General features: G+C 39.4%; 1 protein-coding gene across 5 annotated transcripts in view; it reads left to right on the top strand.

The window, feature by feature from the left end:
• The window catches only part of LOC136676569 (FH1/FH2 domain-containing protein 1-like), a 54,425-nt gene that overhangs the window by 35,612 nt on the left and 4,907 nt on the right, over window positions 1-13,906 (top strand). For all 5 annotated transcript variants that reach the window (XM_066653668.1, XM_066653667.1, XM_066653666.1 and 2 more), the window contains 10 exons: window positions 2,573-2,721; window positions 5,072-5,194; window positions 6,670-7,625; window positions 8,394-8,549; window positions 8,708-8,890; window positions 9,165-9,284; window positions 10,979-11,140; window positions 11,337-11,527; window positions 12,479-12,671; window positions 12,791-12,956. In XM_066653668.1, the coding sequence (XP_066509765.1) occupies window positions 2,573-2,721; window positions 5,072-5,194; window positions 6,670-7,625; window positions 8,394-8,549; window positions 8,708-8,890; window positions 9,165-9,284; window positions 10,979-11,140; window positions 11,337-11,527; window positions 12,479-12,671; window positions 12,791-12,956 (2,399 nt within the window). The remainder of the gene's footprint in view (window positions 1-2,572; window positions 2,722-5,071; window positions 5,195-6,669; window positions 7,626-8,393; window positions 8,550-8,707; window positions 8,891-9,164; window positions 9,285-10,978; window positions 11,141-11,336; window positions 11,528-12,478; window positions 12,672-12,790; window positions 12,957-13,906) is intronic.

Genomic DNA, 13,906 nt, shown 5'->3' with positions numbered 1-13,906 from the left:
GGTGGTGGTGGTGGTGGTGAAACATGCTGATTTAAGACCAGGTGTATGGCATTTCTAATAATGGATGAGATGAGTGTCCTGAATCCTGGTTAAAGCCATGGCTTCATGTGTGAGGTTTTCTGTTTTAGAGTTGTACTGATGCCAAAAAAGTAATGTGGCTAAAAAGTAATGGAAGTCTATGTGCAAAGATATGTAATGTCAACTAATCTTCAGTATACTTCCTTAAGAGGATTCTGAACAATGTAACATAGTTTACAGTAGTCTTGACAAATAAAATAGCCAAACTACAAGAAAGTCTACACTTCAAAAATCACCAGCTTCAATTTTAAGTGTTAAACTCTTCAATTTAAGAATTTAAAAGCTGCCTTAAATTTTTAAGTTAAATACAGTTAAAATTACTATTTATTTCAGTCTAATTTAAGTCGTTTGCCTTTGAATTCCTTTCTGCAGGTTGATCTGACTTTAAACTGCATTCAATGGAGTTTAAATTTTAAATAAATGTAATTATTGAGTCAAAAACTATCCAGTGTCATAGTTGCCTTTAACGCACTTTATTTAAACTCTCTGAAAAGAACATCAGGGAATAAGAACAAGCAACAGTCAGCATTTGGGCTTGTAAAGAGACTCAGCCTCGCCAAGGCTGCAATGTTTCATTCTGAGGGTGAGGCCTCTGATAAAATGCAGTTCCCGCTGTTAATAAAGACCTAATAGGTCCGAAAACCAATAAACAACCTAAAAACATCCCATAATAACATCCCACCCTCACAGCACACAACAATGAAAATAAATCCCCAAAAGAGTGATTTAAAATGTTTGGCCTGCAGTGCATGCTGGGAGCTTTTCCTGAGTGTAGCAAAACTCCTCTTCCTTCATATTTCCTATTCATTGGAGTAATTGAATTTGAGTTGATGGGCTGAAAACTCATAAAACCCAGTTGAAATCACAATTTAATTTGATAAGTTATATGACAAATATATTATAAGTCATGACTTATTGCTTAATTAATCTTTTACAGTGTATAGATGCCAGTTTAAAGTAGTGCATTCAACTACTTTAAAGTGCACCAAGTGTGGGCACAGAGATGAGTCAACCGGCCCAATTTAACGCTTAAGGCTTCCCTAGCATTGTGCTGTCTGGCAGTGGAACTGCATTTACTGGAGTTATAGTAACATCACAAATGCGGCTTGTGGCTAAATGCTTTCCAATGCTCACAGAAATGTTCCATCATTAAGTCTAAATATTTCCTAATGGGCTAGGAGCTCTTAATTAAAACACGATTTTGGCTATATGGTGTGTATTGCATAGCTTGATTGAGTTGTTGGAGCTACAATAATGTTATTATTTTTTATCTTTGTCAGTTCTTATTAATTAATAGGATGTCACAAGCTTCCATTACTTTTTAGCTACAATAGAAAGCTGTAGTGTGAACAGATTGTGCCTATCGATCACATTTTAAAGGTGGAAATGTGTTCGTGCTTAGCGGATCAGATGGCTGGGATTTGATTGGATGTGCTTGTAGTTTGTGTGTGTGTTGATTTCTGTATTTGATTAATTGTGATTCCCTTGGTATTGAACCGAATGGAATTTTGACTTTGTGCAATATCTAACACGGAAAGCATGATTTCATTATCCTCTTTCTTAATTTTATCTATTTGATGAAGAAATAGCTTTGAGTTATCCAGATTTATCATGATTTACTGCACATTTTCATTTGTTAAAAAATCATTCAAATGCACTTGCAATCGCATTCTTTTAGCGAAGCTGGAAGATCACACTAGTCATTTTGTGGTTTCTCAGGAAGAAATAAATAACCAGCGGTGTTTCTGTAGCAGCCTGGAATGAAAGCTATGGTTTTCATTTTGTGTTTTGCTGCATCAGACCATCTTACACCATCCTTATTTCTTTATGCATGAAAGATTGGGTGTGTGCATGAGTGAAAAAAATTAACTGTTAAAGTATTCAAGTCATTTCAGTTTATTTTTTTTTAAATAAATCTGAGCATTTTTATAGTATAGGTCTGAAAAGAAGTATGACTGAGGTGTGACTCTACTGCTGAGGCTAGGATATCAGCTGTTTCTAGCAAGGGTCTTTTCTGCATTAGAATTTTAAATGTTTGTATATAAATTTTACATTTTAAAGAAACAATCAAAGTGATTTTTATTTTATTCTGACCTCCAGTCACGAGTTTGGTTGAATCTGGTTGGTCTATCTAAAATAGCTCTTAAAACTTGCGCTGTGAACTAAATTACATTTTCAATATAAAAGATTACCCTTAAAAATGTGTGCAGCTTTATTTTTTTATTTTAAAGATGCTGTTAATATGGTCCCATACATTATATACAGTTAAAAAATAGTAAATTGTTCTCAAAAGCTTTTCTTTTAAACCTGTGGGATTGATTTATATATTTAGTTTAAGACCCTTCTATTCCAAAATATCTGTTCAGCTGATGAAGTGTATTAAATGCAACACACTATACTGGCTTTATTATTACCATGAACCTACAGCTAGTGTAGTAGATACTGAGTTTTTCTTGTTAGCTGTGTAATTTGTGTTTTTGATGCATGTTTGCAGAGACACATTTCTGCGCAATCTGGCAGCGACCCATTGGGAGAAGAGAAGGCCTCAGCTCACTAAGCAGCATGCGTCTGTGAGCGAGTGTGTGTCACCTGAACCAGACGTCTACTCTCCATCTACTGAGACAGTTCAGCCAGCCTCAGAAGGTGATAATCTGCCTGTTCTTCTATTGTTCTTTACAATGTTTCAGCCTAACTTATCCTATGCTTCTTTTATTTTGGTCCTGCACTTTGTAACTTTGTGTAAACTTGGGAAACCAGAGTATCTCCCAGTTTTTTAATTATTTTAATCAAACATGTGATTGTAAGCAGCGCTAAATATGGGTATTTATCAGTGTAGCGCTGATCATCCTTACTGCAAATCGATTTTTATTTAAAAAAAATTAATTAATTATTTAATAAAACAAGAATAGCTAAAAACAGTGTTTCTAATAATTTGCATTAGCAACACATTGTGTATCATCATCAGCTCTGCATTACATAACCAAGGTCTGTCCAGTTCTCATAATACTCTCCGGCACCTAACCCTACCTCGCTCTACCCAGCAGCTCTCTGCTCCCCTCCTAAGCTTCACCTCTTAAACTTCCTCCACCTCTCTGTTTCACTGCTTCACAGTTACACATAAACACACCTTCTGCTACTGTGTGTGTATGTGAGTGTCATGAACAATTAGGAAGTTGACTAGACTCTTTGTGTCAGCTTGAAAGGTTATTCTTTCTAGCATCAAGTCCAGGGCCAAGTCAGCAGGAGCTGAGCTCTGATTGGCCGAGGGCACACCATGGCGTTTATGTAATATGTTTCCAGCTGAGAAAGTCGGCATACCACGTCAAGTGTCACTGTAAAGTGCTCATTATAATGGGAAACGCTAGCTTACTGCTTCAGTCTACAGAGGAGTGGGGAAGGCGAGTGGTTTGCGCTCTCATTTTCAGTGTGAAACAGGTTCAAATCCAGTCTCGAGGAAATGATGCTCTGTTTGCCCTCTGCGGAGGAAAAAAGGAGTCTGCTGTAGTTTTGATTTCTGTATATTTCAGGTGGATGAACCCAACGGTAGGTTTTTTTTGCAACTGACACTATTCTACTTTTATTTGATTTATTTTATTTATCTTAGCCTTTAGTTAAAACTGAATTTTTATAATGAATGAGGCTTCCTTGATCCCTTAAAGGACCAGGACCCAGTTATGTCAATTTCAGAACTATTATGCACTTATAAATATGAAAAATTGAACAAGTTTACACTGGGTGATTTTTTTTTTCCTCTTTGCAGTCACTGAGAAAATGTTTTAACCCAATGACTTATAATTTAGAATTTTATAAACCACAATTTTAATGTTAATGCTTAAGAGAAATCTTCCCTGTTCCTATGAGCTTTTGAAAAATGTAGTGTGTGTGTCTCTCTAGTGAAGCAAACACTGACACCAGTCTACTTATTTTGTATATCGTGACTAAAAAGATTAAAGTCTGGTATCAGATGTTTCTGAACATACCTGCAGACGAGTTTAAAATGTTCCTACATCTTTGGTTAAAAATGCAAGGCCATTAGTATTGCCAAGCTCTATTGGACCAACGTGACTGTTCAGTTTTATGTTCCCCTATTTTTCTTATCTGCATAGTGCCAATGTGGTGGCCGGAGCATACATTAACACAAACCTTTGGTGTAATCCTGTTTGGTTGGAATGAAAATCTGTAGCTACACTGGCCCTTTACTGATAAGGTTGGACACTCCTGAATTGTCAAATGAAATGTAGGGATTAAACCATGTTTGCTGAGAACCATTGGTGTTAGTATTTTTACAGATGGGATTAGTTTTATGTGATAATGCAATTATTCTATGTTCCTAATGATTGAATGGAATTGAATTATGTAAAAAAATAATAATAAAATGAATATATATTGGTAGCAGACCCATTTCAACAGAGGCATGAGAAGCTTTGAAAACTGTCTATGGTGTGAGATTGGGCTGGGGGACTTTTTTTTTTTTTCCCTCTACAGAGATTAGAGTTTCCCATGGGAGGGGAGTATTCCGTTTGGCTCTGCTATAGGGGTCAGTCTGTAGAGATGGGCTTTCTGCACTGGCCAGAGACACAAATGAGGGTCCGGACATCTCTCCCAAATGTACACACACAAAAAAAACTCCTTGCAGTGTGAAAGGTGTTTGGCAGCAGAACGAGAGCTGAAAGGATTATAGAGGGCCTTTTGAGTTTGGCATGAATGAGATGCTGCGTGGGGGGGTATTATACTTGCTTCACAGACTTGTGTAGTTGGTTAAATGATACCACCAACAAACAGCAACTTTTCTATTGGAGTGTGGTCTTTAGATGCAGTTACAGTATTTTGGACAAATGTGTGGTTTGCTCATTGATTAAAGAGGGTGCGTTTTTATAAGAAAATAATCAGTAAAACTGTAGTCCTGTGTTTATTTGTAAAGCAGCTATTTATTATCCTACATCTGTATGTCGAAAATAAATAGAACCCCTCCGTGTGTGTGTATGTGTTTTAGTGACGGGTCACAGCGGTGGTCTGGAGACCCAGTCTCCAGGGGGAGACTCCAGCAGTAGCAGCCCCTCCCAAAGCACACTGGAGAAGCCGGAAGAACTCCATACAACACAAGAGAATGAAACAGGCAAGAGATTGTCTATCACTCTGTCTCCATCTGTCCTCAACGTGCCTCTCTCTCTCACACTGTCACATGCTCTCGCTCTCCAGCTGTTACTTACTTCACACTTTTCCTATTGCTTTTTTAACGTGTCATTCACTTGTTTTTGTTTTTTCTTGTGTTTCGATCACTCTTTATTTCTTTCCCACAGTTTCAGATTGTCTGCTGTGTTTCAGTTACTAAAAGATGATGCCTGGTGTATTGGTTTTGTTTAGAATTGTATACACACAATATGGAGAGAGATTAGTCTAAAATGTTTTGAAAATGTTTAAATCATATCCCTTCAAATAGACACATCACACGTTTAACTATTCACAAAAATGTCTTGGTCTGCAGTCTATAAATACAATTAAATTAATGGATACATTTTTGTTTTTCAGAAATTTTATGTGAAAATTAATGTAATTGTTTGAGATTTTACAAATATGCAGTGAATTTTGTGGTCTCGAACATTTTGCGAATAGTGAAACATATTTGTGACTTGTGTCTAATTGGTGGAATATGATTTAAACATGCATCAAGTTGTTTTACTCTCTCTAAATACACACAGAGGATTCATACGTGCCTCATCTCACTCGCCACTCACTCGTTCCATTCCTAGCGACGTTGTTACTCCTTCTTTCCCAGGGTTTTAGACCTAATTTCAAAGACAAATATTTTCCCTCTGTGGTTTTGACTGTTTCAGCCTGATTCTTATCTCTCCTCCTAGCGGTCTTTCGTTTAAATGACCCCACTGTTAATGAGCTAGAGTCCAGGGAGTGTAAATTAGCCGGAAAAGACATGCAACGTATAAACAGTGTGGAACAGGGGAGGGAGAATGGGATTTCCTCTTTCCTTTTTACATTCTATCTACAGTGGGTATAGTAGAGTGGGTTTTAGAGTAGGGCTTGGCGTCAGTGGTGTCAGGATGGTTGCTTGTGAGAATACAGGGCTTTTAATATGTTCTGGGCCTTTTAAAGGTAAGCTGTGTTTCGTGTTGGTCCAGATATTTGAATGATGATAACGCTGTCTTTTTTTCAGTAATTTGACTTGGTGTAGAATGTAATCAATTAGCAACGAACATGTGGAATTTACAGCAAAACTGTTAGATTTAATTTTTTTTTACCACTGATCAAATGAGTTTTTCCAAACCAGTGATTAGTGTAGTCAGTTTTGTGGGCTTTTTAACACTCTGTGATCTATTATTTATATCATTTCCAGGCAATAACTGTCCTTACATACAGTATGTTATTCTTCTATTAAAGGCACTTGTGAGGAGATTAAGTAAAATATAATGGAGATACTTAAAGGAGGGAATAAAATAAATGGAAGGAACCTGAAAAACACATTTGATTTGTTTTCGTACTTTTATTTTGTAATTTTAATTTGGATTTGTCCTGTATCATGGTGCAGTGAGAGCCAAGCTTGTACATGAACTGATATTTCACTTCTCTCGCCTACAGGGAGCAGTGTGCATCATCAGGGCAGCGCAGTGGAGCGACACAGCACCCTGTCTAATGACAGGAAGTTCATGCTGGACATGCTTTATTCAAAGTCCTCCACCACCGTTGGCACCAGCAGCAGTTCGGGGCCCTTAAGCCCCAGCCTGGAGAACACATTTGGGGATAGTGCTGGGTCTGAGGACTCTGGGATCTCTAGCCTGGCAGGCCGTTTGTCCAGCTTGCGTTCTCGAACATCAGTGTCCAGTGAAGACTCATCCCGACAGGCAGAGCTGGAAGGGCTGGGGGGCAGTGCCCAGGCGGCAAGGGCAAGGCTAGCAGAGGAGCAGCGGCAGCGGCAGATACGACCGCAATACAGTATCGACGCTGAGACCCATGCCCGCAGCCTGGAAAAGACTAAGATGACCCCACTGTCCCGGGGTAGCCAGGATGCCTGGGAGCAACTCCAGCCCAACTCCAGAGACCTGCGCATCAAAGACCTGGACTTTTCTGACCTGCTGGAAGAAGAGGACATAGATGTACTGGACATAGACACTTTTGACACAGGTCTGTCTAATGGTATCCCTCCACCTCCACCAACAGGAGGGTTACTAGGATCTCTTCCACCTCCGCCACCTCCCCCTCCTCCACCTGGGCCTGCAGGACTGGCCCCACCCCCCCCTCCTCCTCCACCTCCTCCTCCTGCTCCTGGAAGTTTTGGTGGTCTTCTTCCACCTCCTCCCCCACCTCCTGGAGTGCCCCCACCATCACCTTCTTCTTTTCTAGCCGTGGACCCGGCATTCATCAAAAAAAGGAAAACGGTTAAGCTGTTTTGGAAGGAGCTCAAGCAGCCTGACAGCCCCAGGAAATGCAAGTTCGGGAGGGGTACAGTGTGGGCATCTCTGGACAAGGTCAGCTTGGATACTGACAAGCTGGAGCATTTGTTTGAGTCCAAGGCTAAAGATCTTCCTGTGGCAAAGGTAAAACCTAGCATCAAAAATGTCAAACAATACACAGAGAAACTTAGGTAAATCCCTACTAACCATAGATTAAGCAACTGATGTGAACTCATCTTAATACAAGTAACTGTAATTATACAGAGAGGATACGATGTAAAATATCCTATGTCTTTCCAATAGAGCTTCACATAGGGCCCAGCTCACATTCTTCCTACAAGCAACCACGTTTTTTTGCCATCATCTATAATCTACACCTAACCACAAATGTTGCTGTGGCTGTTTATCATCTAATCTGCAACCAGCTAGCCCTACCAGCTAAGCTTACTCATTGGCTCCAGCCCAAATGAGTAATTTAATAGAGAAAGTTACTTTAGTAAGAGTATGCTAGTTGAAAAACACATTGGGTAAACATTTGTGTAAAAAAGAGAGGGGGAAAATTTTCATGAAATAGTGTATCAAAAGTATTATGTGGTTTCCTGCCCTCCTCCAAAAGTTACATAGTGCAGCTTCGGCAGTGCTGAGTAGTTACGACAGAGCCTATGTTCTTCCTATTACAGATCAGTGAAGGAGAAATTTTAAGGAGAAATTAAGCAGTGTTCCTTTAATGATGTTCAGAATTGTATTCATTTCAAATAAAAGTGACATGGATGGTTTAAATGCTCTGTGTTGCTGCCAAAAAAAAGGACGTTTTCCTTGGCTTGAGCTCCCTTTATTCCCTTTGTTGTAATAACAGGACCTAGAGGACTTTCTATTAAAGACTTGTCCTATTCCTCATGCTTTGTTTTTCAGAAAGGTGCTGAGGTGAAGAGGCCAGAGATACATGTCCTTGATCCTAAGAGGAGCAACGCCATCAACATTGGGATGACTGTTTTACCTGCTGTCCACGTCATCAAAATTGCTATTCTCAACTTTGATGAGTTTGCCATCAGTAAAGAAGGCATTGAGGTACTGCACTACTTCTTTCATCCACAAGAGGGCAGCAGGGTTACACGTTTCCCACATTGTGTTCTTTAAGGTTGTGATGACATTCCTTTTAATGCAAATCTCCAGCAACTAAAACAGCATTCTTTGTCCCCCCCCCCCCCTCAATACCGACACCACAGAAAATCCTGACCATGATTCCTACAGAAGAGGAAAAGCAAAAGATCCAGGAGGCTCAGCTGGCCAATCCAGATGTACCACTGGGTACAGCAGAACAGTTTTTACTCACTCTGTCCTCCATCAGTGCCTTAACTGCTCGCTTGCAGCTTTGGGCCTACAAACTGAACTACGAGAGCCTGGAGAAGGTCTTTTTTCCCTTTCTTTCATGTTCCTTGAAAACATTGTTTGTGGTTTTCCAAAGTCATTTGAATGAGTGCAGAACAATATATAAGCTTATATATATTTATATTTTTACACTGTTATAAAAACTTTTAGTGTTTCTAAAAGTGTAGTGTAACAATTTATTCCAATGCTAAAAAACGTAATTAATTTCAACTCCAGTATTCAACAACTAAGTTCTTCTTTTGATACCACTGTCAGCTTTTTGAATCCCTGTCCCCTCTGTGGTTTGTCCTGTAGGAGATAGCTGAGCCCCTCTTCGACCTGAAGCTCGGCATGGAGCAGCTCGCCAAGAACAAAACCTTCAAACGTATCTTAGCAACCCTGCTGGCAATCGGCAACTTTCTCAACAGCTCCAGTGTAAGTAGAGGCTCTCATTTACCTTGATGCAGCTAACGAGCCATGAGAGAAATGTGATGCTTGCTTCGAGGCCGGGTGTGCAGATCCAAAGCCTGGTCACTTTACACAAAACAGAGCACCGTGGTGGGGTTACAGTAATCTTTTGCTGTAGTCTGTGTGCTGATCTCTGACCGGGAAAGTGGATTAGAATGCAGCATGTTTGCTATGGTTGGGTGTTAATCTGCCTGAAGGACATCACACCTGGCCAGTTAAACACTACAGACAGACTGGCTGATAGAACTGAAGATAGCAGCTGCTTTAAGGCTGTGGGGGATGCAAACCACTTCGTACCGGGCATTATGTTCTGTACTCTGGGACTGTATTCCGTAGTGTTGCTTCAGGCTGAAAGATTTATAATTGTCAAAAAGTTTAGTGTTCATGTAAACACATGGGTGGGGGGGGGGGGGGGTAGTATTGGCAATTACAACATTGGAGTGAAACCTTGCAGTTTTACTAAATTGTTAATGTGTGATGTTGCTCATTGAAACTCTTGGAAACTATGCTGCATTCAACTTTCTTCAGATAGACCCACAACAAAAATGTGACAAAAATTATGCTTAGGCTGAGACCACTGTCATATTGGACTCTCCACATGTCATTTTTTAGCAATGATCCTTACTCTTAAGAACTACAGTCCTTTAATGACACTGATGGTGCCTTTCTGAAGCAGTCTCTTATAATATGGGCACTAAAATGTAGAATTGGAGGCTGTCCCTATCTCAGAAAATATGACAGTGTTTTCATTTCATTCTGAATTGATTTTATCAGATTAATTGAATTTAATTTGTTTTTTGTTAATAAAATATCTTGAAAGTGTTGTGGCATGCCAATGGGGGAAAATACTGTATGTGAGTAAACTCAGCCTAATTAAACGCTGTGAGGATTTCCAAGAAAAAAACATTTAATTTTCAAATTACACATGGTAATAAACAGGTCTTTATCTGGAAATGATGAAGGGAATTCCAAACTAGAAATTCATATTATACAATGTTCTGTAGCACAGTGTTGCTTCTTCAGCTATTCATTATCTCATTTTTTCATTCATTATCTGTAACCGCTTATCCAGTTCAGGGTCGCAGTGGGAATACACTCTGGAGGGGGCGCCAGTCCTTCACAGGGCAACACAGACACACATTCACTCACACCTACAGACACTTTTGAGTCACCAATCCACCTACCAGCGTGTGTTTTTGGACTGTGGGAGGAAACTGGAGCACCCGGAGGAAACGGCTTGGCTCTTGGACACGGGGGAGACCCTCCTCACAGACAGTCACCCAGAGCGGGAATCAAACCCACAACCTCCAGGTCCCTGGAGCTGTGTGACTGCAACACTACCTGCTGCACCACCGTGCCGCCCCCTCTTCAGCTAGTTTGATAGAATTCAGAATGTTCTATCGTTGCTGTGTTTTCATCTGAGTGTTTTCTTCTTACAGCACCCAGCAAACCTTCACAAATAAACCTCTGCACAAAAATGATGAATGAAATATTACATCAAGCTGTTGTTTTATCGGTTTATTCAGTTTATCTATGACATCAGCGTTGTATGTGGGTTTACATTAAATTATGCAATGTGTTTATATATAAAAAACAAACAAACAAAAAAAATAGGTGTCTACAATTTTGCTTATAGCTGTATATGTTTTGTGTATTTGCAGGCAAAGGGGTTTGAGCTGAGCTACCTGGAGAAAGTGACTGAAGTGAAGGACACTGTACATAGACAGTCCCTTCTCCATCACTGCTGTAACTTTGTGGTTGATAATTTCCCTGACACCACAGACGTCTACTCTGAGATTTCTGCCATTACCAGATCTGCTAAGGTAGGCCTGAATGACTTCACAATAAAGATATTTGATGCTTATATCAGTCCTATATACAGTATGCATATAAATCTGAGGATCTCAGAGAATCAGTTGTGCATCTCTACAATTATAGATGGATCTGTGGGTAAATCTTAATATCCTTGTGACAATCTCTGCTTACTTTTCATGCTTTCATCTTTTGTCTTTCTCTTAGGTGGACTTTGAGCAGTTGTCTGATAACCTGATCCAGCTGGAGAGGAAGTGTAAGACCTCATGGGACAACCTGAAGGTGATGGCCAAACACGAGACCAAACTTCAGCTGAAGAACAAAATGACGGAGTTTCTCAAAGACTGCACAGAGAGGATCATCATTCTGAAAGTGGTGCACAGACGCATCATCAACAGGTGATAGAACATGCTCTGATTGTCCTGGGACAAATAAAAAATACAGCAAAGATCATATTTGGGCTATGGCAATGAGTTGTGGCAAGAATTCCGCTGGTTCAGAATGCTGCTGCTTGGCTTTTACTTACAAGGCTTTACACAGGGAAGCACTTGAACACATTTGTGAATTGCTGGTTTCCCATACAAGTCATAGATCACAGAGATCTAATAAATTGCTGCTGGGTCTTCCTACTACTAATCTGAAGTAAGTCCAAATATTATTTTAAGAAACAAAACACTGATTTGTAATTTGGACTGTGAAACAAAAGCAAAAAGCATTTATTAAGAAAATAATCCACACAATTCAGTAGCAATATAAAAGCAAATCCATCACTTAATTTTACGCACCATACTCATACTTAAACACTTCCATCTTACTGGTTTTAAAACAAAGGATTTACTAGCTGTTTTGACGTTTGTTTTTGTTCTTGGCAAGCAGCTCCTAAACCAGTTGCCAAATGTAATCACTGACATTGTGTTCCTCTTTGAAGAGACACAAATATTCAAACAAACAACTATGCAAAACACCTTGCTTGTTTTGTACATTTCTTCCATTTGTACATCTAAAATGGCTAAAGAAGGCCCTTTGGGTGATTTAAATATTAATATTTATTTTTAACACAAAAACTGACATTTTAGAAATGAGTCAAAATCAGTTTTTGCTATTATTTGGATTGAAATAAACAATATAAGAAAAAGTGTCTAAGACAGAACTTTGGAGGTGTTGGGGGGAAAAGATGTTGGCATCATGTCTCCAGAGAAAACTGGAATCTGTAACAAAGATAAATGTGGAAGTATACTGAAAAAATATTCTATCGCATCCAAACACTTCTGTTTATTTTATTGTTAAATATGCTAGAAATATGAATAATAAATTTAACCAAAATGCATTGTTGTTCCTGTCTTTCTCAGATTTCACTCATTTCTTTTGTACTTGGGTCAGCCCTCATACTCTGTTCGGGACACTAAAATAACTCAGTTCTGTAAGATAATCAGTGAGTTCTCCCTGGAGTACCGGACCACCAGAGAGAGGGTCCTCACCCAGAAACGGAAGCGTGCGGCCCATCGGGAACGCACAAAGACTCGGGGCAAAATGATCACTGAGGTAAAATACAAACTCTTAATAAAATCTTAGAGTTTTAACATCAGACATATAAGACATTAGCTGCTTTTTTTTGCTTAAGGTAGTCCTTTCATTCATGCTCTCTAATACTGTTCTCACAGACAGAGAAATTCTCTGGAGCTGTCCCATCCATCTCTCTGGATAGTCCCTCCCCTGTCTCCACGGCGATAGAGGCTGAGCCAGCACAAGAGGAACACGAGAACATGAAGAACCTGCTTATTGCTAATGAAAAACAGAGCAATCTACGCAGGTCCCGCGCTGTACGAAGTAAGAGAACATTACCTCATGATTGGGTCCCTAAGAAAAGATTCCCTGGTCCTTTAAATATGTATTATGATACTCTCCTGAAAATGGAAGATACACAGCAAGTATTATACATTTAGCACTAGATAACGAAGAAAAACAGTGTCAGTTTTTGCTTTCTGTTCTATAAAGTTTGAGCATTAGTAAGAACAGGAACATTAATCAAGCCTGTCTAGAAGCCGAAGGTTGTAATTGAATCATATTTAATCTAACAGAGCTGCTGACATCCAACTCTGACACTACTCCCTCTTCTCCCAACCAGGATTCTAATGATGAAGGTAGAGCACATACTGCATGTTGCTTGTGTGCAAACAAAAGACAATTTATATACGAAATTGATTTTAAAACTGCTCAATGGGGGCCTTGTGTCCATTACAGAACAGGCATTGTAGAGGGAAAAGTACATTTACGTCATAATAAAAACTTGTAGTCTATGTGCTGATTAGTGTTACGTATTGGACAAAGCCCAGTTGAGCAGCAGTTAATATTGACGCCAGTGTCAATACTGCACTATTTGGTCTTCCAGAGGAGTCAAATTCTGAGAGTTTGCCCACTTCACCAGAAGCACAGGACATAAACGATGAAGGTATCGTGCTAACTGCATGATCTTCAAATGTGAAATGAAAGCATGTGCCATATTTTGATACAACACGAGACAAAACCAAATCTACTTCTGTTTTATATATTAACCTTAACCATACTTTAGCATGATGTGTATTAACTGTAGAATGGAATTAATTAAAATGGCCTGGATTTGAACATAGTGATCATAAATCTTTGGGGCTTAACACATGTTTGTGTTAGCTGTTTAGATGCAATAAAGAAGGCACACACGCACACACGCACACACGCACACACGCACACACGCACACACGCACACACGCACACACACACACACACACACACACATATAT

The sequence above is a fragment of the Hoplias malabaricus genome, chromosome X2 (assembly GCF_029633855.1).
Source record: "Hoplias malabaricus isolate fHopMal1 chromosome X2, fHopMal1.hap1, whole genome shotgun sequence".
Classification (NCBI taxonomy): Eukaryota; Metazoa; Chordata; class Actinopteri; order Characiformes; family Erythrinidae; genus Hoplias; species Hoplias malabaricus.
Note: the sequence above shows the minus strand (reverse complement) of the source record. Positions and strands in the feature narration are given on the sequence as shown.